The sequence below is a fragment of the Tachysurus vachellii genome, chromosome 18, assembly GCF_030014155.1.
Source record: "Tachysurus vachellii isolate PV-2020 chromosome 18, HZAU_Pvac_v1, whole genome shotgun sequence".
Lineage (NCBI taxonomy): Eukaryota > Metazoa > Chordata > Actinopteri > Siluriformes > Bagridae > Tachysurus > Tachysurus vachellii.
The window spans coordinates 5,886,588-5,911,105 of record NC_083477.1 but is presented as its reverse complement, the minus strand read 5'-3'; the positions used below and the strand labels follow the sequence as shown (position 1 = coordinate 5,911,105).

General features: G+C 40.6%; 1 protein-coding gene across 2 annotated transcripts in view; it reads left to right on the top strand.

Annotated features, from left to right (window-relative positions):
- Nucleotides 1-1,546: 1,546 nt before the first annotated feature.
- Nucleotides 1,547-24,518, top strand: part of stat3 (signal transducer and activator of transcription 3 (acute-phase response factor)) — a 24,640-nt gene continuing 1,668 nt past the window's right edge. The window contains exons 1-23 of one of the 2 annotated variants that reach the window (XM_060893011.1): nt 1,547-1,769; nt 10,277-10,410; nt 11,784-12,027; nt 13,303-13,395; nt 14,016-14,097; nt 14,256-14,356; nt 14,516-14,667; nt 15,338-15,496; nt 15,643-15,735; nt 15,833-15,892; nt 15,991-16,020; nt 16,828-16,921; nt 17,064-17,111; nt 17,198-17,281; nt 17,771-17,869; nt 17,957-18,092; nt 18,401-18,453; nt 18,547-18,641; nt 19,756-19,895; nt 19,981-20,205; nt 21,420-21,462; nt 22,370-22,429; nt 24,380-24,477. In XM_060893011.1, the coding sequence (XP_060748994.1) occupies nt 10,283-10,410; nt 11,784-12,027; nt 13,303-13,395; nt 14,016-14,097; nt 14,256-14,356; nt 14,516-14,667; nt 15,338-15,496; nt 15,643-15,735; nt 15,833-15,892; nt 15,991-16,020; nt 16,828-16,921; nt 17,064-17,111; nt 17,198-17,281; nt 17,771-17,869; nt 17,957-18,092; nt 18,401-18,453; nt 18,547-18,641; nt 19,756-19,895; nt 19,981-20,205; nt 21,420-21,462; nt 22,370-22,429; nt 24,380-24,477 (2,317 nt within the window). In that variant the 5' untranslated portion in view covers nt 1,547-1,769; nt 10,277-10,282. The remainder of the gene's footprint in view (nt 1,770-10,276; nt 10,411-11,783; nt 12,028-13,302; nt 13,396-14,015; nt 14,098-14,255; nt 14,357-14,515; nt 14,668-15,337; nt 15,497-15,642; nt 15,736-15,832; nt 15,893-15,990; nt 16,021-16,827; nt 16,922-17,063; nt 17,112-17,197; nt 17,282-17,770; nt 17,870-17,956; nt 18,093-18,400; nt 18,454-18,546; nt 18,642-19,755; nt 19,896-19,980; nt 20,206-21,419; nt 21,463-22,369; nt 22,430-24,379; nt 24,478-24,518) is intronic. The other variant, XM_060893013.1, reaches the window with a different exon arrangement.

The following is a 24,518-nucleotide window of genomic DNA, read 5'->3' as shown; positions in this document are numbered from 1 at the left end:
TGTTATGTTACATGCAAACCTGGACGTAGGTTTGCAAATATGATAAATACTCACTTCTTTACAGAAAGCATTTCCATATCTTCAAATACACAGATTTTTTTTTGTCTGTGTATGTAGAGTGTCTGTTATTAGAAGTCCCTGTGTAAGTTGGTAATCTACACAGTGGGATTCAAAGTTGTCCTATAGGAATAGATTTTTGTAGATCACCTTTGTGCTGAAATATTTGCGTTATCCTAAGGCCCTACGATATTCACATCTATATTTCAGGCTGTCTGTAAGACAGATAGTAAATATAGCATTCATAGCCTAGCTTTCACCACTTAATATTCCATTAAGATTCACCGTTGTTTAATAACATACTCAATCAGGAATGAGTGGACTCCTAATATACTTTACAGCTATCAGATACTAACTGAAATATGTTTAATGGAAACTGTTAAACCAAATGCCATTTTCAGCAAGGAGGAGGCGTAGGTGGTTTATATGGGACAGTCAACAAGGAACATTTAACTTGCATTGACTCATAAAATAGCATTATGCCATTATCAGAAATAATGGTTGTTGGGGTGGTACTTCTTTTGTACCTTTAGTATACCGGTTTACTCTTTAGCTTGGAATGTGAATGTGCCTTACATTTAATTCGCTTTCGGAGTAAAGCAATAACCGTCGATGGTCTTTAAGGTCTGGTTATGTCTTAGATCCATTTAAAAGGTGAAATACACATATTTAATGTGGTACCACACCAGTTCTCAGGAACAGTACAACCTAAAAGAACATCTTTTGTGAACTCATTACCAGCCATGGTTACACAAACGGTTGTGTCATATCCTGTTCCTTCGATTCATGGAAACCAGGAAGGAACTATGTGTTTATTAAAACTCTATATATTGTTCATGATCTTTAACGCATGTATTTCATTTGCACCACGTGTATGTGTACATGTCCACAAGGATACGATTGTTTTGTTTTATTTCCTATTTATTTATTTAGGGGAAAAAACCTTATGAAGTCGTTTGTGAAGATATTAAAAGGTGTGTGGGTTTGTTTGTGCTTATTGTGCAGACATTCAATCACAGTTTTTGATTAAGTAGAAGTGATTTTTTTTCCAAGTCATTAACATTTCCCCCAAACAAGACATTTTTTCCCCCAAGACTTCTCAACTTATTTTATAACATAACCATCATCTACAATCTAGAGATTAATAATTAGCATAAATTAAGCTTCTTAATGCTAACATGCAACACCCCTCACATTCACTGAGGTAAAGTTGTGATGACGCAACCACTGCCAGTAATTCAGATGACTTCCAGCCGGGCTGTTCCGGGAACTGAGTCGCGCGCTCTCTGCACTACGCCTACAACAGACCGCTCTACGGCGGGAGGACGACGTAGCACAACAGCCAAGAGACTCAATGCCATAAACATAGGCGCATACAAACGTGCTGGCGCTGATTCCCGCCCCTTCGAAGTTCTGATTGGATACTGTCCCGCTCTCGCTCGGTAATACCTTAAAGACCCATCAATCATCGTAGACTTATGAAGGCACAGCCCCTAACAGACAGAAAGCTAAAGAATACGTTGCGGGTCTTGCTGTAAAGTTACAGAACTCTGGTGTCGTTTAATAGTTTTGTTCGTAGATAATTTACATACACACAAATATCCGGATTGAACACCGTCTGTTTGACGGAAGTGTCCGCGGAGGAGTCGCAGCACTTTAACGACTTTTCCCCCTCAGCATATATATTATTTTACCAGCCACATCCATAGCGGGTAAGTAGGAACCTAAAAACCACCGCTTTTCAGTCAGTCTGCTTCTTTACTCTCTTTAAAATGTTTACATTTTTATTTTTTTTACATCCTGACAAACGTTCAGTCGTGTTTAAGATCAGTTTATATTTATTTTAAGACTTTACTGTGTATATAAACGTGTCAAAGTGGGTCAAAATCAGTGTGTCAGTGTAGCCTGAATGCTAATATTAATACATTTATCTAACATTTATCATGTGCTTTAAAAACAAATAGACACACAAGGATGATCTAAAAACATGTTTAAAAAATAAATTTATATATATATATATATATATATATATATATATATATATATATATATATATATAATTTGTATAAAATCTATATTTTTAATAATATAATTTCAGATAATATTAAATAAAATATTATGCAGCAATATACATTTTTTTATTCCAAATATAAACATTTTTACACAATTGCTTAAACAAAAAAAATAAAAATGGCGCCATATTTAAGTGCTGCATAAATTCTGCAGGTCTTTATAAATATTTTATAACGTGCTATAAACACGAAACAAGCAGGTGGTGGTATTTTATTTATATATATATATATATTTTCTTTGAGGTCACTAGGGGTAGTCCCTCATTATATACCCCCCATTACGTCACCGCTTCCAGTATTTGTACCCAGGGAATCCTCGCGTGCTCCTCAGGGGGGGCCTCAGTTTTCGGTTTTGTTAACACACACACGCTGCTTTAAGGGACTTTTATTTTACACGGCTTCCTTAGCACGAGTAGAGTAGAGTCGAGATAACGGGATTTTTTTGGTGTTTTACTCACTTATTTTGCTCTCACGTGCTGTGCTTTCTGTTTCCCCCCCCTTACAGAGTGAAACTGTGTGTGTGTGTGCGCATGTGTGTTTGTGTGTGTTAACTCAGTTGAACTAGTAGTGCTTGTTGTGTTTAGTCAGACAACCTGATGTATCAGTGCCTTTGCTAGTTTGTATTTTATTTATTCATCCATGGTCAGACGAACTTGACCTTCATTTGAAACGAATGCACTCATTTACATTTACAGCAATTGGCAGACGCCCTTATCCAGAGCGACTTACATTATATTACATTTTTATACAGTTGAGCAATTGAGGGTTAAGGGTTAACCTTGCTCAGGGGCCCAACAGTGGCAGCTTGGTGGACCTGGGATCAAACTCATAACCTTTCGATTGGTAGCCCGACACCTTAACCACTAGGCTATACCACACTCCACTCGCACTCCAGTCTGTGCTGTAGCTATAACGCGACGTCGCCTGATAAACTCCTGACTTCACTCGAGGTGTCGGCTGTCTCTTTGTAGAACGTTGTCGCTAGGCAGATTTATTAAATAAACAAACGACAGATGATCTTTTGTAAAATAGAACAAAGAGAGAAAATAAAGACGCTAGCCAGACTTGCGTAATATGTTTTATATGTGATACAAGAACACAACACGTGTAATATCTGTAACATTGACCAATGACTTGGGCAAGGGCACCGCCTGGCTCGCTGTAGGCTGTTATCGCATTAGTGTTTATAATTTTTCAGCTCACTAATTTGGTATCAATCATAGCAGTACTGCATAGCACACTGAAGCTTTAGGATCAGGCTGGATTTGTTTCTGAGGCTCCTACATGCTCTTACGACTCGAATCTCTTTCAGTTTGGATAATGAATTCAACAGCTTGTCGAGGAACTGGGAAGTGAACCCGAAGGTCTTCGAGTGTGTGTAGCGTTTGGGTAACCTGGCATCCAACATGAACTTGAACCTTCATTAAGTCCAGGGATTAGTTTATATAATAAGTATGTGAGAGTGTAACAGATAAGTAACATGACAGAACACAACTAACACACCACAAATAGAACAGATCAGTAACACACACTTCTGAGCTTGAAATCTGTAACGCTATCTCTGCCCATATCTCCATTTCTTTTCCTCTTTCATTTCTGAACAATGACCAGAGCTCGAGTTTAGTTTTTTTTTTCCTGATGCTAATTGATCCTGCAATATGAGGAAACACTTACAGGAATAGGCGGCTCCGGCACACGTTTGCTGCCAGAGCTATTATTATAGTCGTACTACCGGATGCTTCAATAAATATGTCTAAATATGTCTGTCAAATAAATATGTCTCACGTACACACAGGTGACAAAGGTCACGTACACACACAGGTGACAAACGAATGAAAAGGGATAAATCGGCGGCTCTGCTATGCTGTATGGTGTGAAAGGGAGTGAGAGTTTTGAATTTTTTTTCCCCACCTGGTATGTTGCTTAACAGAATACGATCACCTGTTTCCTGTACTGGTGGGCGGGACCTCTCGCTGGTTGACTCCAGGTGCATCGACACACTTCTGGTAGCTCATGGTCATTCAATAAGGATTTTCCTTCAATTCGTCACCCGGTTGTATGTAATTCGGCTTTTGGAGGATTGTGTTTTGTCTGTATGATTAATCTTTACGTAATGGCTTTATTAGAAAACGGTTATATGAGTATAATGTAGAAAGAAATTCACTGTCAAGGGTTCGTGCACCTTTAGAACACTCCAGACTTCTTTTATTAAAAGAATATTAAAGTTTAGTAAGTATCTGTGAACCTTCGGGGAAGCGACTTGATCGAATGAGACGATGAAACCCTCAATGAAACGAGTGAACGTCTTCAAGAAAGCTGTAGGGAAAGAACAGTAGCACAAATACCCATCGGTGACATGCTAATATACCCCTTGTGCAAGGACTTAAAAAAAAAAGGGGTTCAGTCGGTGTTCCAGTTCATCTCACAGGTGTTCAGTGGGGTTGATTCAGAGTCAGGGCTCTGTGTGTACAGGTGCATCGTAGTGCTGGAATAGTGTTCGAGCCTCTTAGTTCCAGTGAAGGGAAATTGTAACACTTAAGCACACAAAGACACGGTGAATAACTACATACAATTTATTCTCAAATCAGTACAAAGTTCCTCTGCACCGCCAACCCCTAATCTCTCACAGTACGAGGGCACGAAGAGTCACTGAACGGCTCGATAACAGAAATAACAGAAAAATTCAAGCCCCCGTTTGCATGTGTTGTGGGTTTTTTTTCCCTTTAATTTGTCACCCAGCTGTATGTGCTGATTATGTGACTGAAGAATCAACACTGAAACATCAAGCTGTGTTTCTCCCTGTGGTCTTATTTCACTTAACTTTAATCTTAGCCTCAGCCAGGGAGCCACACCTCTTACACGAACCCTGCCGTGACTTCTCACTAAACGAGACCAAAACAAAAAAGCCCTAGAACTCTTTTGTGAGTTATTGTTCACAGGAATTCTCAAGAAACGTAACAAACGTTACACTGTTTTCACGATTGGATTCTTTTTCCATATGAAATCCGGCAAAATGCTTCCTTGCTGATTGGAGATTAAGAAGAAACAGCAGTAATGAGGAAAGACCCATAGTGTGACCTGTTAAACAACGAAAGATCGGAAACTGAGCACGTTAACTATAACTGTTTCCTATCCGAATGTGATTAGCAAGAAGGTTTTGAGTTCCTGCGATAATAACACGTCTCCCAGGCGTTCACACGCATCCAGACACCAGCTCAGACTCTTAAGGCGGTCGAATGAACTACCCTTAGATACCCGAACAGCGGAGTCACTGGCTGTCTTGAAATAATGACCAAAGACCTACCTCTTCCTGAAATGTGTAAACTAGCCTTTGTTTTAAAAAAAAAAAAAAAACACATCGGAATGTTATCTTTCTTGCTCTTTTTTCTCTCAACATACTGATGTTATTCTTAGTCAGTGACCCAGTATCGAGGCGATCCTTTGATAGCGATAACGTCTGTCAAATGCCTTAAACTGTGATTCCTTAATAGATTTAAGAATAAACCAGAATTGTGATGTAAGAGATATACAGCACTTCGGGACATGTCCTTATTGTAAATAAATCTATGTCACACCTCACCGGATGGGAATTTTATTCATTATACTTCAACCTCTTAAACCTGCAGGTCAGTTATTTAGCCACAAGCATGTGGAAAGTATCAGTTCGTACTAAAGACAAGTGTGTCTAAGTAACGACGGAAAACACATGTCTCATAACACCTGATGTACGGATTTCCCCTAATGGCCGTAGCTGCAATAATTACACCACGCGATTCGGAAATTTAACAGAATTTCGCAGAAAGTGGCCGTATGTAAGTGTTCACAAAGTGGCAGTAATGATTACATTGTGAACAAATTTAGTGTGAGCATCTGTTGCTGTAAATGCAAACGAGTCGATTGATGGATGGAGCGGAAACACTGCTACACACACACACTCACGCCCATTTCAACCAGAAGGTTTGGTTTGACTTATAAATGACTAATATTTTTGTTTGCTTGTTTGTTTCCAGTTTAAAGGATGGTCTTGTGGATGTTATAGAAGAGCAACGATAATCTGCATGCCTATTTGTCAATCAGTAACCAGATCTGCTTCATCGCCGCTGTATCATAGCTGATCCTGTGCCCTGACTCCAGCATCCTAACATGCTGAGATGAGAAAAAAAATAATAATAATAATAATTTGTGTGTACTGTAATGTGTGTGTGCATGAAGAATAAAGGCTTCTTTTTTAAGTGGAAGTTCCCTGCACACCTAATCCAAACCCACATAACCTCAATCGAGACCTCAATAATTGGAAGGGAAGACTACAGACTGCACAGGAAGCGAGTGAAAAAGCACTCAGTCAGATGCGTTTAAGGCATCAGCCAGTTTTAGTGATATGAGAGCCGAGCTTCGTGTGAGCCGTCCCATGCTTACGGCGAACTTCTCTTCCATTTACTGTGTAACAGTCATGCGAAACTTCTCCCTCTTTCAGGAAACCAATATTCTCAGCTGTTAGTCTCGCTCCAGGTGTGATAATGTGTGGTTTTACCTTTTGGCTGAAATGAAACACATTGTAGATGTTTTTTTCTCTCTTTGTGTCAGTTCCTCGCTTAACGTTTTAAAGCTTATTAGCAGCGGATTTGAACTCGTCACATGATCCTTCCTCAATTTTCAGCTCTCTTTATTTTTCAGTTCATTGTTTTACATAATACATGGATTTAAGTTCTGCGAAGAGTTTAGTGCCTTACGGTTTGAACAAATACCCATCGATTTGATCTAATACACATAACAAATGATTCACATATGAATCTCCCAGCATTGATTATTTTACAGTAACATGGTTCTATTTTGTTTCGTTTCCCCACAGTCATTTGCCAACAATTAACACGGTTTAAATAGAAAGAATCAACTCAAATCAACACGTCTGTATATATTTAATCCATTTACTTCCTCACTGGTTTCTCCTTTTTTTAAAGTTAATAAGAGTAAAAACCACACTGCTGGTGGAAAATGTAACAATATGCAAACAAGTATATACGAGAGTAGTCGTATAAACCTGTGGTTTCCCTACGGCCCGAGCCCTGGTCATTTACAGAAACTGTGTGTGTGTGAGGGAGTGTGTGTGTGCGCGTGTGTGTGTGAGGGAGTGTGTGTGTGCGCGTGTGTGTGTGTGAGGGAGTGTGTGTGTGTGAGAGTGAGTGTGTGTGTGAAGGAGTGTGTGAGTGTAAGAGAGAGAGAGAGAGAATGTGTGTGTTTGTGAAAGAGAGAGGGGGATAGAGAGAGAGAGAGAGAGAGAGAGAGAGAGAGAGAAGGGGATAAAGGTGGAATTGAAACTACAGTGTAGGAGGTGAGAGACAAGGGATGAGATCAAAGATATGTGACTTACTGGTGTCTGTAAATAAAGTGAGTCTGAGGCAGAGTAGGGTGAATGGACCGAAGTGTGAGAGCAGTGTGAGAGCAGTGTGAGAGCAGTGTGAGAGCAGTGTGAGAGCAGTGTGAGAGCAGTGTGAGAGCAGTGTGAGAGAGAGCAGTTTGAGTGTGTGGGAGTGCAGTTTGAGTGTGAGAGAGAGCAGTGTGTGTGTGTGTGTGAGAGAGAGAGCAGTGTGTGTGTGAGAGAGAGCAGTGTGTGTGTGTGTGAGAGAGAGAGAGCAGTGTGTGTGTGAGAGAGAGAGAGAGCAGTGTGTGTGTGTGTGAGAGAGAGAGAGCTGTGTGTGTGTGTGAGAGCGAGAGCAGTGTGTGTGCGTGAGAGAGGGCAGTGCGTGTGTGAGAGAGTGCAGTGTGTGTGTGTGAGAGTGCAGTTTGAGTGCAGTGTGCGTGATAGAGAGCAGTATGCGTGAGAGAGAGCAGTGTGTGCGTGAGAGAGAGCAGTGTGTGCGTGTGTGAGAGAACAGTGTGTGAGTGTGTGTGAGAGAGCAGTGTGTGAGTGTGTGTGAGAGAGCAGTGTGTGAGTGTGTGTGAGAGAGCAGTGTGTGAGTGTGTGAGAGAGAGCAGTGTGTGAGTGTGTGAGAGAGAGCAGTGTGTGAGTGTGTGAGAGAGAGCAGTGTGTGAGTGTGTGAGAGAGAGCAGTGTGTGAGTGTGTGAGAGAGAGCAGTGTGTGAGTGTGTGAGAGAGAGCAGTGTGTGAGTGTGTGAGAGAGAGCAGTGTGTGTGTGAGAGAGAGCAGTGTGTGTGAGAGAGAGAGAGCAGTGTGTGTGTGTGTGTGTGTGTGAGAGTGAGAGTGTGTGTGTGTGTGTGAGAGTGCAGTGTGTGTATACGTGAACATTTTCACTAGCTTTTAAAGGCCTTGTTTCTATAAATTGCAGGTAGATTAGAGTTTATTGGTGTGGATGAAGTGTTTAAGACGACACTATAATAGTGTTCTGATGAATGAAAGTGTTTCACCGGCCAGCAGCTTCACCAGAGTAGTTCAGTAGTGCAGTTGTCTGTTCCCTCCACCTCTCTGCTTTGGTTTTGTGGTCTGTTAAATTGCTTCCAACCCCAACACACTCTCTCACACACACACATACACACATATGCATGCACACTCAGTGCCTCATCCTTCCACCCACCATGTTTCTCTCTCACTTCAGCTCTCATCTGCTCTCACAAGGTCAGCGGAAAAACACTTTCATGTCCCGGCCAGTCGATTTCGATCTCGTTCACGCCTGCTTTATCAGTTATATAACCCACGTTTTGAAAGGTTAAGCCAGCTGAAATGTGACACTAAAGGGTTGCCAGATTGTAGCACACTAGTTTCAACCCTCTATTATTATTACTTAAGTAATATCATAATCGTTCTGCTTGTATTTCAGCCTTTGTTGTGTTGTAATAGGAACCAAACACCACATGTTCACCTTTTGTTAAAAAGCCAGATTCTTTACAGATGAGTTTTTTTTTTTTTTTCCTTCTTTTTTTTTTTCTTTCCCTTTTCTTTTTTTCTTGTCTGGTAAAAAAGAGAAATGACCGACTATTTGAAGCAGTAATCTTGCCAAGATCCAAACTGGTTTTTCTGTCATTGAGAAGTGCACATTGGATTTTAGTCACACCTACATCTGGTATTGCTCAAACAGAACCTTCTTCTAAAGAACCTGGTATGCAGCTAGCGTCAGAGGAAACTACCTGGCAGATCGCGTCTTTCCGAATTCCTTAAACTGGATATGCAGTGGAGGTGGAAATGAAAATGTTAACAGGATAAAAGTCTTCCAGTCATGCTTAGAGACACAAGCACACACACACCATGCTAACGTTACTGATTTGTGAGTGTGTTTTTGTGTGGGCGGATGAGCAAACCTGTGAGTGCTGAACAGTATGCGAGTGTGTCAATCGGTAGCAGGATGAGGCAGGTTCTCTGTCTCTTGGTTTCGAGGTTTTCCTCTGAAAGCGGACGCTCTCGCTGCAGTCTGATCGGCTGCGATAGATCGGAGGTCTGACGGCACTTGAGCAGCGCGGATGCAGCGTTTATTTCTGAGCAGACTGGCATCGTTTCCTCTCAGCAAATTCTAGTGAAGGTTCAGAAAGATGCCGCAACCGCAAGAGCTCTAGTGTGAGCTGACTAATCGGTTTTCCTTTAAGGGGACACTGAGCTTGTTTACGATCTTGCATGTCTTAGAGGATGTTATATTACACCTAATTAACATGAGCAGACAAAAAGGATTTCGAGTTTAAATCGAGATGCACGTCACTGTGCAATTCCAGATCTCCTCAATCTCCTAGGCATCCTCACGCATAGATTATTTAAAAAAAAAAAATGCATGTAACTTTTTACTTCTTGTTACTTTAGCTCTGTGATAATTCATTTATCACTGAAGGTCTTTGCTGTTCTTTCTGAACAAGCAGAATGTGAACACAAATTGACCCCTGCTTATTAAATAAAATTCATTCAGGTTAGTTACTTTAACTCCGCTTAGTTAGTGGCTTCAACTCATCTTAGTTTAGTTCAGTCCACTTCAAGTGTAACTGAATTAGATTCAGTTGAGTTCACATTACCTCGATCCAATTCGAGTCTGTTTATAGGTCACATCGTTTCGGTTCAGTTTAGTTTAGTTCAACTTCGTTCAATTCATTTGCATATAATTAGAGTAAAGTTTGTTGCATTTTAAACCGAGTTCATTTCTATACAGTTTGATTCAATTTTACTTCATTTGAAACATTCACTCACACTAATCTCTGTGTCTGTCTGTCCTGCAGGTCAGCATGGCCCAGTGGAATCAGTTGCAGCAGTTGGAGACGCGCTACCTGGAGCAGCTGTACCATCTGTACAGTGACAGCTTCCCCATGGAGCTCCGTCAGTTCCTCGCTCCCTGGATCGAGAGTCAGGACTGGTGCGTAGCTGATGACTAACCCTGTGGCCAATTAAATATACACCTCTTAATTTGCTGCTTGATTGTTCAGAGAGCGACTATGACTATGTGGCGACACCACATCCACGATGGAGCTACCAAACAGCGCGTCACACGAATTATCTCCTTCCTGGATCTCTGAATGTAAATTAGTAGCCGAATCTGTCTAACGCAAGCGGCGCATCGTTAGAAGAAGAACCAGTTTAGTCAAGTCGAATATTTCACAGCAACCAGGAAGGGGGAAAAAAAACATGATGTGATTAAATGACATAATGGTTTAATAAGAATTCATGTATTTGATATTAGTTTAACAGTTTCTTGTTCTCAAATCTGTCTGAAGTGTCGTTACTCAGACGGCTAGAAGGAGGACGGACAAAACGAGCCGCATTTTGAACTGCCAGCAAAACAGTTTACGTAGATCAAAAATAAATGTCTACAAAAATGTATTTTTTTAACCTGAATAAGATTAAATTAACTAACCAATCAATCAGTATTAGAAATTTTAATATTTAAAACAAAAGTAATGATAATACTGAATTGATATATAAAAACCTCATTCATTCAGTTTTCACCGAAAATTCATTTAAAACGTTTAAATGAATTCAAAAATGAAACAGTAATTTTCAATCTTTTGAAAGGTTCAGCAGAAAATTATTGTTTAAATAATACAATTTGTACTCAATGCAAAAAAATAAATAAATAACAAAAGGTATGATTCTCTGAATATCTCAGAAAAGTGTATCCTAACCTAAAATTTATAAAAAAAAAATAATCGATCATGTATTGTATTGTGCAAAAAAATGTATCACATGTAGGATAACGTTAGCTCTTAACGACGTCCAGCACACACACGCTTCCGTCGGGTGAATACGAACCAGGACACGACGTAGCTGGGAGCGATTTCTTTTCCAGCATGAGATTACACCTCGCTCTGACGTGTGGTGTGTATTTCACTAAGTTTCACACGTTTGCTGGGTGGATAAAGTGTCTGTGACTGAAGTGTGAGGATGTTTCTGTGGTGTGGAGTTATTTCACAATCATGATGCTTTCCAGTAATTGAGGACACAGGAAGTACAACAGGAAGCCTTGAAATGAGCCATACATAGCTGACCGTTTTGAGACTTAGTTTGAGGTTATTTCTTTAGGTGAACTTTGCTGTTACTTGGTTTTCTGAAGAGATGGATTCTACGTCCCCTTAATTTGACACGCGCGTGGGCGGAGACATCCGTCCTTTGTGGGCAGAGTACAACTAGTACACACCAGTAAACAGTTTATTACAGTTCATTAGAAGGCAGATGGAAATGGCATAAACGGAGTTTTTCTATCTTCCAACCTGACCCTCGTTTCCTCCGCAGGGCGTATGCAGCCAATAAGGAGTCGCACGCCACGCTGGTATTTCACAACCTGCTGGGAGAGATCGACCAGCAGTACAGCCGCTTCCTACAGGAGAACAACGTCCTTTACCAGCACAACCTGAGGCGCATCAAACAGCACCTGCAGAGCAAGTACCTGGAGAAGCCAATGGAGATTGCTCGCATCGTCGCACGCTGTCTGTGGGAGGAGCAGAGACTGCTGCAGACCGCTACCACTGCTCAGCAAGTACGGGCGCACACACATACACAGAGCTAGTGCGTCTCATAATGTAGTCTTCAGTAGTTAAGGTGGTCGATAATGGGATAAAATCATATGATGGTACTGGAGTGTACAGTGTATATACATTTACACAATATACATTTTACTGCAGATGTTTGACTATTTCTGGTGAGTGAAATGGACCTCACAGCTGTGGATTTTACAGCTACAAATTAATTTTTTTAAAAATTCAATTTCTTTAGGTTGTCCTAAGGGTCTGCAAACCTATTCACACTTCCTAGGTTTGCTAACATAGTGGCAACAGAACATGCAGCATATTTCATAAATATACAATAAATGTATATATAATAAAATCAATAAAATTAACATTTGTTAAGTATTTAAAATGTCATTTTGTTTGTATTTTTATGCAAATCTGTGACATCAATAATTAATTAGTAATTTTTTTTTTAAGATTTATTCGTTTTAATTAGAACTAAGGTTGATTAAAAGTTTCATGCAAAAAAAAGTAAAAATATTAATCTGTATATTTTTATATACGTTTAATTTAGTGTGCATTTTTGTTCACGAACATCACGAAAGGGTAGTATTTTTAAAGTGTCCACAAGGATTAATATATTGAGGTTTTTAGTTGACTAAAAATCTTCAAATATTGTAGTGTGTGTATACGAGTGTGATTGTGTACGAGTGTGATTGTGTACGAGTGTGATTGTGTACGAGTGTGATTGTGTACGAGTGTGATTGTATGTGTGATTTGTGTGTATGATTGTGAGCGCACACATGTGCGAGCGCATGTGTGAGTACACGTACGAGTTGCATCTACCCGCTCAGCCTCTTCCTCTTTTTACGTTAGTTACTATAAGCACAAAAAGACACAAATAAATAAACTCAAAGTAATAAAACCCAGGCGAGAATCATCATGCGTCATCGTGCAGTTCGACCTCTCTCCTCTCCGTCCACAGCCGACGCATCTACAACCATGAAACTCAAACTGTTAGCAAGACACAATGTTTGCTCTGACCTCATGACATCATGATACAAATGGGACACAAAAATAATGGTACATTTTAAAAGGTACATTTTAAAACTGCTACCATAAAAACAAAGCCAAGGGTCTAAGGGTTTAACCATCGCTATGCAGAACATGAAACGTTTACTCTAGCGTTTATTTTATTTTCCTGTACCCCCTTTAATCAGTTCAGTAAACTCCTTCGGTCACGTTTGAGAGTGATGTCCCTCAGAGTGGAGCAGCAGCAGTAGTTTTCTCTCTTTTCTCCACAGGACGGCCAGGCGGCGCAGCACAGCGGGACAGTGGTGACGGAGAAACAGCAGGTCCTGGAGCACAGACTGCAAGACATCAGGAAGAAAGTGCAGGTGTGTCACTGTGTAACATTCATACTAACAGTTAGATTAATCCAGCACAAAGAACTAGAATGAGTCATGTGCATGTCATCGCAGTAATTGCTACAGTTGTTAATCTGTCACTTATTCAGCTAATCGGTTTAAAGTGGGTGTTCATTGCCATGCTACCGGTGAAGATAACGATCACTTTGCTTACCGTAATTCTAAAGTCTAATTCTAAAACGACCTGCGGCTCAGTTGTGCAATCATTACCTCCCTTAAAATAAAGGGCAAAATAATTATATAAAATGATTCAAACTATTGACTCTGACAACTGGAAGTCTTTTGATCTAAAATAAAAAAAAATAAAATAAATAAAACCCCTTCTCATTAGAAAGTGAACACATCAACCATGTGTAATATACATCAAATTGTTCTGGTTGATCTGCACAATAGCTTGGACAACAGATAGAAAAAATATAAGCAGTTAAAATTACCTTTATGCAAGTCTGACGAGTGCCAATAATTACGTGTAATAGTTAACTGATCATTTTAAATCAAGTGTGTAAGAAGAAGCTTGTTAAAAGAGGTTCAGTCTGGATCAGTGCATGTTGATTAGAAGTGTTTCAAGTTCTCACTCGTGTGCATTTCAGGATATGGAGCAAAAAATGAAGATGCTGGAGAACTTACAGGATGACTTTGACTTTAACTACAAGACACTGAAGAGTGCAGGAGGTAAGACTTAAAACGGTTCCTGCTTTGTTCAAGAGATCCAGAGCTTAAGCTTTTTATCCCTTTCTTCACATGTGGATTCTTTAATGCTGTGATCTGGTTGAACTCTTAATTCATAACTCTGTTGATGTCATTTCCTCTGTAATCTATTGGTCTCTCAGAGCTGTCCCAGGACCTGAATGGGAACAGCCAGGCTGCAGCCACCAGACAGAAGATGGCTCAGCTGGAGCAGATGCTGAGTGCCCTGGATCAGCTCAGGAGGGTGAGATATATGTATATATATATATATATATATATATATATATATATATATACACACACACACACACACACACACACACACACACACACACACACAATGCCACCCTGTGCTCAGGTGTTGGGCTGCATCTAGAGCGCTGTGTCTTTGTTCTTCTCGCAGCAAATCGTGACTGACATGGCAGGGCTGCTGCAGGTCATGGACTTCGTGCAGAAGAATCTGACTGATGAAGAACTGGCTGACTGGAAGAGGAGACAGCAGATCGCCTGCATCGGAGGACCCCCTAACATTTGCCTGGACCGACTAGAGACATGGTACACACTCTGCACATGCACAAGCTTCAAAAGACTCACCGAAGCTGGATTTCACACGACACTGGTTATGTAAGGGGTTAAACATAACAGGGTGTGACGTTACAGGAAATTAATCAACACTGCTGTGTACTGATGTTGCCAGATGCATTAAAGAATCATGCTTTGTACTTTTTATCCATTTGATGTTATGGAAATGTCCTCCAAATAATTAACGAATCAACATGTTATTCAGATTAGATTTCATGGTGCTTCTGCCGTACCAGTTCCTGTTAATTACAGTAGTTGGACAATGAAACTGAAACACATGGTAGTTATTTATTAGTATGGGGTTGGACCTCCTTCTTTGGCCAATGCAGCATTAGTGTCACAGGTAGCACAGGCAGTGGGATTTGGGAACGCCATGATATTGCAGCCCAAACCATCACTGATCCAGCTTCAGTCAGGGCTTCAGTCAGGGCATCCAACAGTCCAATAAAACAAATCTGCAGATTCCAACAAATCAGATTTGAGAGCAGCACAGTTGATTAAATTACCGTACTAAAGTACATAGAGGCCTTATTTTTTCTGTGTTAGCTTTATATCATGCTAAGATGCACGTCGTGTCTCGTAGTGACGATTGTTTTCACTCTTTATTTCACATTTTGTCTATTTTACTATCCCTCTCTTTCAGGATCACATCATTGGCTGAGTCTCAGCTCCAGATCAGACAGCAGATAAAGAAACTGGAGGAGCTCCAACAGAAAGTTTCATATAAAGGAGATCCCATTGTTCAGCACCGTCCTGCACTGGAGGAGAAGATTGTCAACCTCTTCCGCAATCTCATGAAAAGGTGCCATTTATACACACACAAAACACACACACACACACACTTTAAATCAGGAAGTCGTTCAGGGAAAAATAATTAAAGTCTTATGCAACACAGTGTTAAATCCACCAGCTTTAGTGCCCCCTTGTGTTGTGTTTGTGTCATTGCAGCGCTTTTGTGGTTGAAAGACAGCCGTGTATGCCAATGCACCCAGACAGACCTCTGGTCATAAAAACAGGTGTTCAGTTCACCAACAAAGTTCGGTAAGATTCCTTCAAACTCCCAAACACACAGACACACAAAATTACACCACACTAACTGTGCAAGTGACTAAAAATTTTCCCGTCACTTCTTTTTAAGGTTACTGGTGAAATTCCCAGAACTGAATTACCAGCTGAAAATCAAAGTGTGCATCGACAAGTGAGTACATGCTTTCAGTCGAACTGAGACGAGTGACATTTGACATACACATTAGTACTCCATAGTAAATCTACTGTCTTCGTTATCTTCAACTTCAGGGAATCTGGAGATGTCGCAGCCATTCGAGGGTGAGTCTCAGATGTTTTATGCTTTGTTTCGTTTATTTATCAGACAAATGAAAGTGTTAGAACTGCATAAATATGTAAACTAGGGCACAGGCCGCACAGGCTTTAAAGTAAGATTGATAGGTAAACGGAAAAATAAGGGATGATGGTCAGATGATCAGATAATATGTAATCTATATTTTTGTTATCATGGTCTCAGGTTGAGACAGTAACCTGGCAGTAATGTCTGAACAACATGTAACACAAGTGTGCGCTGTGTAACATTTTGTTTTTTTGCCCATTCTATTTGCCCAAGTATTCTGTTTCTTATCATTTCTATTTCATTTCTATTTTTTTTAATTAGTCATTTATATGCAGGAGTAGGCTGGGTTTTCATTTACTGTATATAACTATGAATGTAGAATGTAGGATAAAATGTAGTCATCACGTCCTTTTATTCTATTTACAAAGCAAGGCATTTTCTCATCACTTCTCATCACATGAGAAGATTTTATTATATAGTTATCACTAGATATTCCTGCCTATTCGACAGTACGTACCCGTTATAATGGCAGGTTTTTGTGATGTAAAAAGAACGAAACCAAGTAAATCACGTCAGAACTATTTCCACCTTCATTGTGAAATCGTAACCTGTATATTAAAGCTACCAAAAATTATGAATCATTTAATGAAACAAAAGGAAATATTAAACATACAGTAACCTGGTTGCATAACTGTGCACAGTCGAACTAATATATATTTATATTTATGCACTTTGTGGGTGTTCAACAACCTAAAGTTTCTATACTGTGCTGTTTATTCTTTATCCAGATCACGCAAGTTCAACATCCTGGGCACAAACACCAAGGTGATGAACATGGAGGAGTCCAACAACGGCAGCCTGTCAGCCGAGTTCAAACACCTGGTGAGCGCCACTAATGCACCATGGAAGATTTCACAAGTTCATTTTTCTTTCCTTTGTGAAGCATCTTCATTAGAGACTGCACTTTTGTGTCTGATAGATTTGGGTTTGCTTAATTATGTTATGTTTTCTTTTTTTTTCTCAGACTCTGCGAGAACAGCGTTGTGGCAACGGTGGCCGAACCAACAGTGACGTAAGTGGCAGTATCGATCTGACCACGTTAGGGATAAGGGATCTGTGTGACCGATTGAGTTTATGAATTTGTCCTCTGACCTGCAGGCTTCTCTGATTGTCACTGAGGAACTTCATCTCATCACCTTTGAGACAGAGGTGTACCACCAGGGCCTGAAAATCGACCTTGAGGTGAGAGACATACAAATATTCCCACACTGGAATATTTTAATATAAACCACAGGCTCCGTTCTGCCGTTAATATGAGAAATTAGGACAGACGTGTGAATCAGCACCCTCGTCATGAATTTGCCGCGCTGTCCTGTTAGGCATACAGTCAGAGGCGCTAAGGATGAAACATGTTGACGCATTCAAGCTGAATTTTAAATAATTGGTTATCAAGTCCATTTTATGACCCCTGGTGATTGGTGCGGTCCACTGAATCCTAATGAGCTTGTGCTAACGGTTGTCACCATGGTGCCCACTGTCAGCCCTTCGCTTCACTTTAACACGACTAAATATATTCTAGAGATGCCGAATGTTAGAGTTTAACGTGATGAGTGGATGTTGGCTGCAACAACCTGGATCATGTACATTTCCACAGAACACAGACCCGTAGGGTTTGTGTAACTTGGCACCACATCAATACTGGATTATTTTTTTTTGTTTCATTTTCTACAGACGCACTCTCTTCCCGTTGTAGTCATTTCTAATATCTGCCAGATGCCCAATGCCTGGGCGTCTATTCTATGGTACAACATGCTGACTAACCATCCCAAGGTTAGTAATAAAAAAAACAAAATCATATCCTGCTTACTTTGGACAGATGATAGAATGAATGAATGTTGTCTCACTCTATTCCGTCAGAATGTAAATTTCTTCACGAAGCCCCCTGTGGGTACATGGGATCAGGTGGCTGAAGTTCTGAGCTGGCAGTTTTCCTCCACAACCAAGAGAGGCCTGACTATCGAGCAACTCACCACACTTGCTGAGAAACTGCTCGGTATGCTCGGCTGTGTGTTTGGGTCTGTGACGACACACTTAAAAACAAGTTTGACATTGTTATATATATCTTATATACGTATTAGGTTTTATTTATTTATTTATTTTTTACTTTTTACCTACTGTTTTGTTTTTTTTTTTTTTGGAGTTGAATGTTAAATGGTATTTTGTTTTTCAGTAAAATTTGTAATGATATATTACAATACTATACAAATTTTATAGCCCTAGTCTGAGAAAGAACTATTCATGTTTGCACGAAGGGGATTTTATAAACTGAGTACACGCTGAACTTCCTTTTTTTGTATTTAGGTCCTTGTGTGAACTACTCCGGTTGCCAAATCACTTGGGCCAAGTTTTGCAAAGTATGTTTATGCCACACATTTCTTGTTCAGTTTTAACTCACTGTAAACTTCACCAAGCACAAGTTAATTCTGCGGTGTGTTTGTGTTTTGCAGGAGAACATGGCAGGAAAAGGCTTCTCATTCTGGGTTTGGTTAGATAACATCATTGACTTGGTGAAGAAGTACATTCTGGCTCTGTGGAATGAGGGGTAAGTGGTCTGGCTATAATCTCGCTGTAGACTTAACTTACTTATATTGTACCTACATTGCACTCTTACTGCAGTCTCTGTGTAATATCACTGTACACTTACTGCAGTCTCACTGTACTCTCACTGTACTCTCGCTGTACTCTCACTGTACTCTCACTGTACTCTCGCTGTACTCTCACTGCAGTCTCGCTGTACTCTCACTGCAGTCTGTGTAATCACTGTACTCTTACTGCAGTCTCTGTGTAATATCACTGTACACTTACTGCAGTCTCACTGTACTCTCACTGTACTCTCGCTGTACTCTCACTGCAGTCTCGCTGTACTCTCACTGCAGTCTGTGTAATCACTGTACTCTTACTGCAGTCTCTGTGTAATATCACTGTACACTTACTGCAGTCTCGCTGCACTCTCACTGCAGTTGCACTGTATTCTCACTGTACTCTCACTGCAGTCTGTGTAATATCACTGTACTCTTACTGCAGTCTCACTGTACTCTCACTGCACTCTCACTGCAGTCGCACTGTACTCTCACTGCACTCTCACTGCAGTCGCACTGTACTCTCACTGCACTCTCACTGCAGTCGCACTGTACTCTCACTGCACTCTCACTGCAGTCGCGCTGTACTCTCACTGCAGTCTGTGTAATTACTGTACTCTCACTGCAGTCACACTGTACTCTCACTGCAGTCACACTGTACTCTCACTGCTGTCTCGCTGCACTCTCGCTGCAGACTCATTGTACTCAGCGCAGTCACACTATACTCTGATTGTAGCCGTATTCTCTTACTGCGCCCTCACTATACAGTCTCACTATACTCTCACTGCAGTCTCACTAATCTCACTTTACTCTCACTGCCGTCTCACTATACAGTCTCACTTTACTCTCACTACACTCTCACTTCAGTCTCATTGCACTCTCACTGCAGTCTCTGTGTAATCTCACTGCAGTCTCACTGTATTCTCGCTGCAGTCTCACTGGTACTCAATTAACTTTACACTTACTGCTGCTCACCATTTCACATCATCTCCACAGTATGATGACTAGCAAAGCTCCACTATTCCTACTTTTGTTAATTCCTTCGTGTGTGTTTGTATATATGCTTTTGTGTCACAGGTATATCATGGGCTTCATCAGTAAGGAGAGAGAGAGGGCCATCTTGAGCCCAAAGCCTCCTGGGACATTTCTGCTTCGTTTCAGTGAGAGTAGTAAAGAGGGTGGCATCACATTCACCTGGGTGGAAAAAGACATCAGTGGTGAGTTTGTGTGTCACTGTGTAGTCTTCTATCTCTGCCTACTTTCTGAATCCTACAAAATGAACTCCGTGTGTGTCTCTTTCAGGTAAGACACAGATCCAGTCAGTGGAGCCGTACACTAAGCAGCAGCTGAACAGCATGTCTTTTGCCGAAATCATTATGGGCTACAAGATCATGGACGCCACAAACATCTTGGTGTCTCCACTCGTCTACCTTTTCCCCGACATCCCTAAAGAGGAGGCTTTTGGGAAGTACTGCAGACCAGAAGCCCAGCCAGACCCAGACATGGGTCAGGATATATCCGGAATCGGTAAGAGCTTTTTTTTTTCCCCCAGTTGCTGTCTGACACACGCTGACTTTACTCTGACCTCTGGGGGTGTTTATTTTTTTCTGAGAAGTGAAGCTTCCTGTGCAGATTATATATACTGTTTACCTTTAGATCAACATACAGGGCAAAATAATGAGTTGGTTTTTACTGTACAGGGTTTTTTTAATATCATGGCAAGTAACAGTGTACAAATAAAACATGTTTATATCTTAATCATAGTGGGTTTCATCATGGTTTAAAATTAGAGAATAAATATTTTTTAATAACATGTATACACAACATTTTGCCTTAATATCTGCTTTTGTTCTCATTACATATCTCTGAAATGTTAGTTGTAATATTTGTCTATCTGAAACATGTCCCTGTTTTTATATTATTAGATTTTTTATTTTATTTGTATGTTGATTTTGCTGTTTGTTTTGTTTTTTTTTTCTTCCTCTTCTTCTTTCTCTATTTTCCCCACAAGTTTTCAAACGGAAGCAGATCAGAAAAGAACAGACTGAAAAATGAGAGCGATTTACCAAAAAAAAAAAAAAAAAAATTGACCACACAGTCTCTTTCTCTCTCTCTCTCTGGAGAAAATAACAGAGAAGTGAAAGTATTTATTGAGAAAGAATTTAGTTATTCGCACGTACACATTTAGCGACAAAGACATCAGCATAATGTTTTATTTGTTAATCTTCAAATACAGCAGTCTAGACGTGGACGCTCCGCTCTAACAGTGTGTCAAATATCAAGCAGGTGTGATGCTCTAAGCTTTAAACCTGTAACCTTACCGTGAGGAATCGCTTCTCTTTTTATCATTGAAAAGGTCTTCGGTTGTTCTAAAAGCCAGGACATTCATAGAGTACTGATTCATGGAATTGTTTTCTAAAGATGTTCCCAAACGGTGGAAAATCCCTCAAGTTCTAAGAAAACCTAAAACGTAAAGTGCCTTTATTAGTATTATTATCACTATTTTATTTATTTATTTGTCTTTTGGAAAATCATAACACAGATACAGTGTTTACATGACAATCCTCCCTCAGGATGATTTAAGTTCTTCTGAGAACATGTCAACCAGAGCTGCGCTCAGATCCACACATGGCAGGTGTTCACAAGTATCATCAACATGTGTGTGTGTGTGTGTGTGTTTGTGTGGGGTTTCTTTAACACGAAGCACACTCACCTATTCCTGTCTGCTGTTTTATTTTCAGTCACTCAGCCGTACCTGAAGACCAAGTTCATCTGCGTCACTCCGTAAGTCACCTCTGCTGTTGTCTCTGTGTTTGTGTGTGTGTGTGCGTGTGCGTGTGTGTGTGCGTGCATATCTGGAAAGCTCGCGTTTACCTATTTCTTCTGTCCACATGCTGCTCTCCTGAGAAGCAAACAGATATGTATAAACAGTTTCCACTCATCATGTCCTCCTAACACAAGGACAGCAGAGAGGATCTACAGACATCCGGATTATTTTGCTTTCGTGTCGTTGAGAATCGCGATTAAAAAATGACTTTGAAGTAATAATATTTTTGCTCAAATTTCAGGACGTACACACAGTGAAACATGTACGTGACATGTACACACACCCCCACCCCCCAAACACACACACACACCTCCACACACACCACGTTTATACCTGACAAAGTAGTTCACACGCTGGCTTCTGTATCTTCTGTGCATCTGAAGGATTAAAAGCAGCATCCATGAGCATGGAAACATCGCTGTACACCACCAGGATTCCAGCGTGAACTCTAATGTTTAACAGTTTCACACACGACGGCTTTAAACACGCCGACCAGCTCGGTGTGTCTTAATATTTCCCGATGGTTGTCATGAGCTGTATTTCAAATCATAACCCTCACCCTTCATCATAGAAGATCCCGAAGTCTGGTTTATAGATGCTCTGAAGATTGCTTCAAAGGGATCATGCGGAGGACGACGTTTAGTGTTCGCTTACTTTACTCTAAAGTAACAGCATGTATTTGACCTTGTGAGATATTATGCTTTGAATCAATGTGTGTGATGAGGTGTGTGTGTGTGTGTGTGCGCACTTGTGTTTGGGGTGAGCATGCATGGTGTGTGTACATTTATGTGTGCGTGGCTATACTTGGCGTATGTGTGTGCACACGTGTGTGTGTGCTTGCTGTAAACTGACCTCTTTCCATAGGTGTCCTTCCATCTTCATGGACCTTCCGGACAGCGAACTGCTGGCTAACGGCTTCCCTGGGTAGGCACTAGGGAGCTGGTGTGTGTGTGTGTATGAATGAGTGTGTGTATTTGTGTGAGTATTTATACAATTCTATTTTGCATAACAGTAATAAAACGCTCCCACAGCAGCTGTGTTAACACTAGAACGGCTGTGTTTAACATCATGTAAAGTCTCGATGGATCGGTAGCATGTGTGTCACGGAAGGTTCTGTCCATTCCAACACTTTTACTCCTCAGTGTTTCTTTGCACCAAGAGCTAAAATCATTAGAATTAATAAAAACTAGAGATTAATTAGAAGGATATTGTCAAAGTAGTTCCTCCGTTATTTACGGTTTCATGCGGTGCGTGTGTCAGAATCACGACAGGTGAAGTGTTTGGATTGGGACAGGACCCAGTTACAGAGTCTAATTTACAGTATGCTGTGCTCCAAATGCTTAAAGGATAGTTGTTAAAATACACATGATGATCAGTAGACTGAGTTCATGTCTGTTGTGTTTTTTTTTTTTTTGTTTTTTTTTTTTACAAGCAGAAGAATCATTTTTTATTGACGTTAGCAATGCAATGCAAACATGTTTATTTGCCTGCAGGTTTAACCTTTGCACCTCAGCTCAAGTACGTGGAGATAACGATAAAACCGAGCCGTGTTTGGAGATAGCGATAAAACCGACTCCTAGACAGAGCACCGTGTCATAGCTGAAATTATTTATCAAAGGCAGACCTGTCAGTCTAAATACAGACCCAGCAGCTCAGCCAATTAACAGACGAATTTGGATTGACCCCCTGGAAGCCCCTCCCCTTTCTCGCCATCCTTTATCCCGTTAATCTCATAGCAGATTTTCCTGCTTTTGTCGCCTCCCTGAACTGAAGAGTCTTCAGCTTTTCATTTTGGTGGGATTTGGAGCACAGTGTATATTATTCTGTTCTGTGGAGCATTTGTAATAAATGTAAAGCATTGTTTAATCCAGACGTGGAACATAACTATCCTTTACAGGAAAGGAGGCCTTACTGCATCTTAACTTTTAGTGACCTCTTACTAATTTCTTCTATTTTTGACCATTATGGACACGAGGTTCCTTTGTCATTTTGTGTGTGTGTGTACTGTATGTGTGTGTGTGAGAATGTGTGTGTGTTGTCCAGTTGATGGAGGCTCATTCAGTAAAATCACTTCTCTGACCGATGCCTGTAGTCTCTCTGTCTGTCTCTGTCTCTCTCTCTCTCTCTTTTGCTCTCTCTCTCTTTTGCTGTCTCTCTCTCTCTCTCTCTCTCTCTCTTACTCTCTCTCTCTTTCGCTGTCTCTCTCTCTCTCTCTCTCTCTCTCTCATTTTTTTTTATTATATCAGTTGTAGAAAAGTTTCCCTGAATGTTTTTCCTGGACACTGAGCCACACACTCAGCCGAGCCACACACACACACACACACACACACACACACACACAGACATATATATATATCATGGCGACGGAGCACCCGAGGTCCAGACCAGCAATGTGTGTGTGTGTGTGTGTGCGCACGCTGGAATTGAATTCTTTTTTCTTTTTAAATTTTGACAAAAGAAAGTGCACAATGGAGGAAAAAAAATCTTTTAGTCATTGGAACATTTTTCAATGTGTTCTATACAGTACATAATCAGTTCACACACTGAATCTGGCACCCTGTATGTAAGGAAAAGTGCAAGCGGAGAGTTTTCTGGGTATTTTACTGAGTCAGCCTCTTGTACCGAACCTCTGACTAACATCCATTTCCTTTTTTCCTCACTAATGAATGCCTGGGATTGTCTTTGAATCATTCTGTAAATGACCATCATGGGGAATGTGTGTGTGTGTGGTAGTGACTGTGTGTGGTAGTGACTGTGTGAGTTCTAGGGAAAGTTATAAGAAGGCGTCTTACTGCAACTGCATGTATACAGTTCATGGAACAAGTCTGTGTATTTTTTCTCATCTCTGTGTTTGTGTGTGTGTTTTAAATTCAGGACTAATTCGGGTAACACAAGTGACCTGTTCCCCATGTCTCCTCGCACTCTCGACACTCTGATGCACCCTGAGACTGAGGCCAACCCCGGACCTCTCGGTAAAACACACACACACACATACACACACACACACACAGCT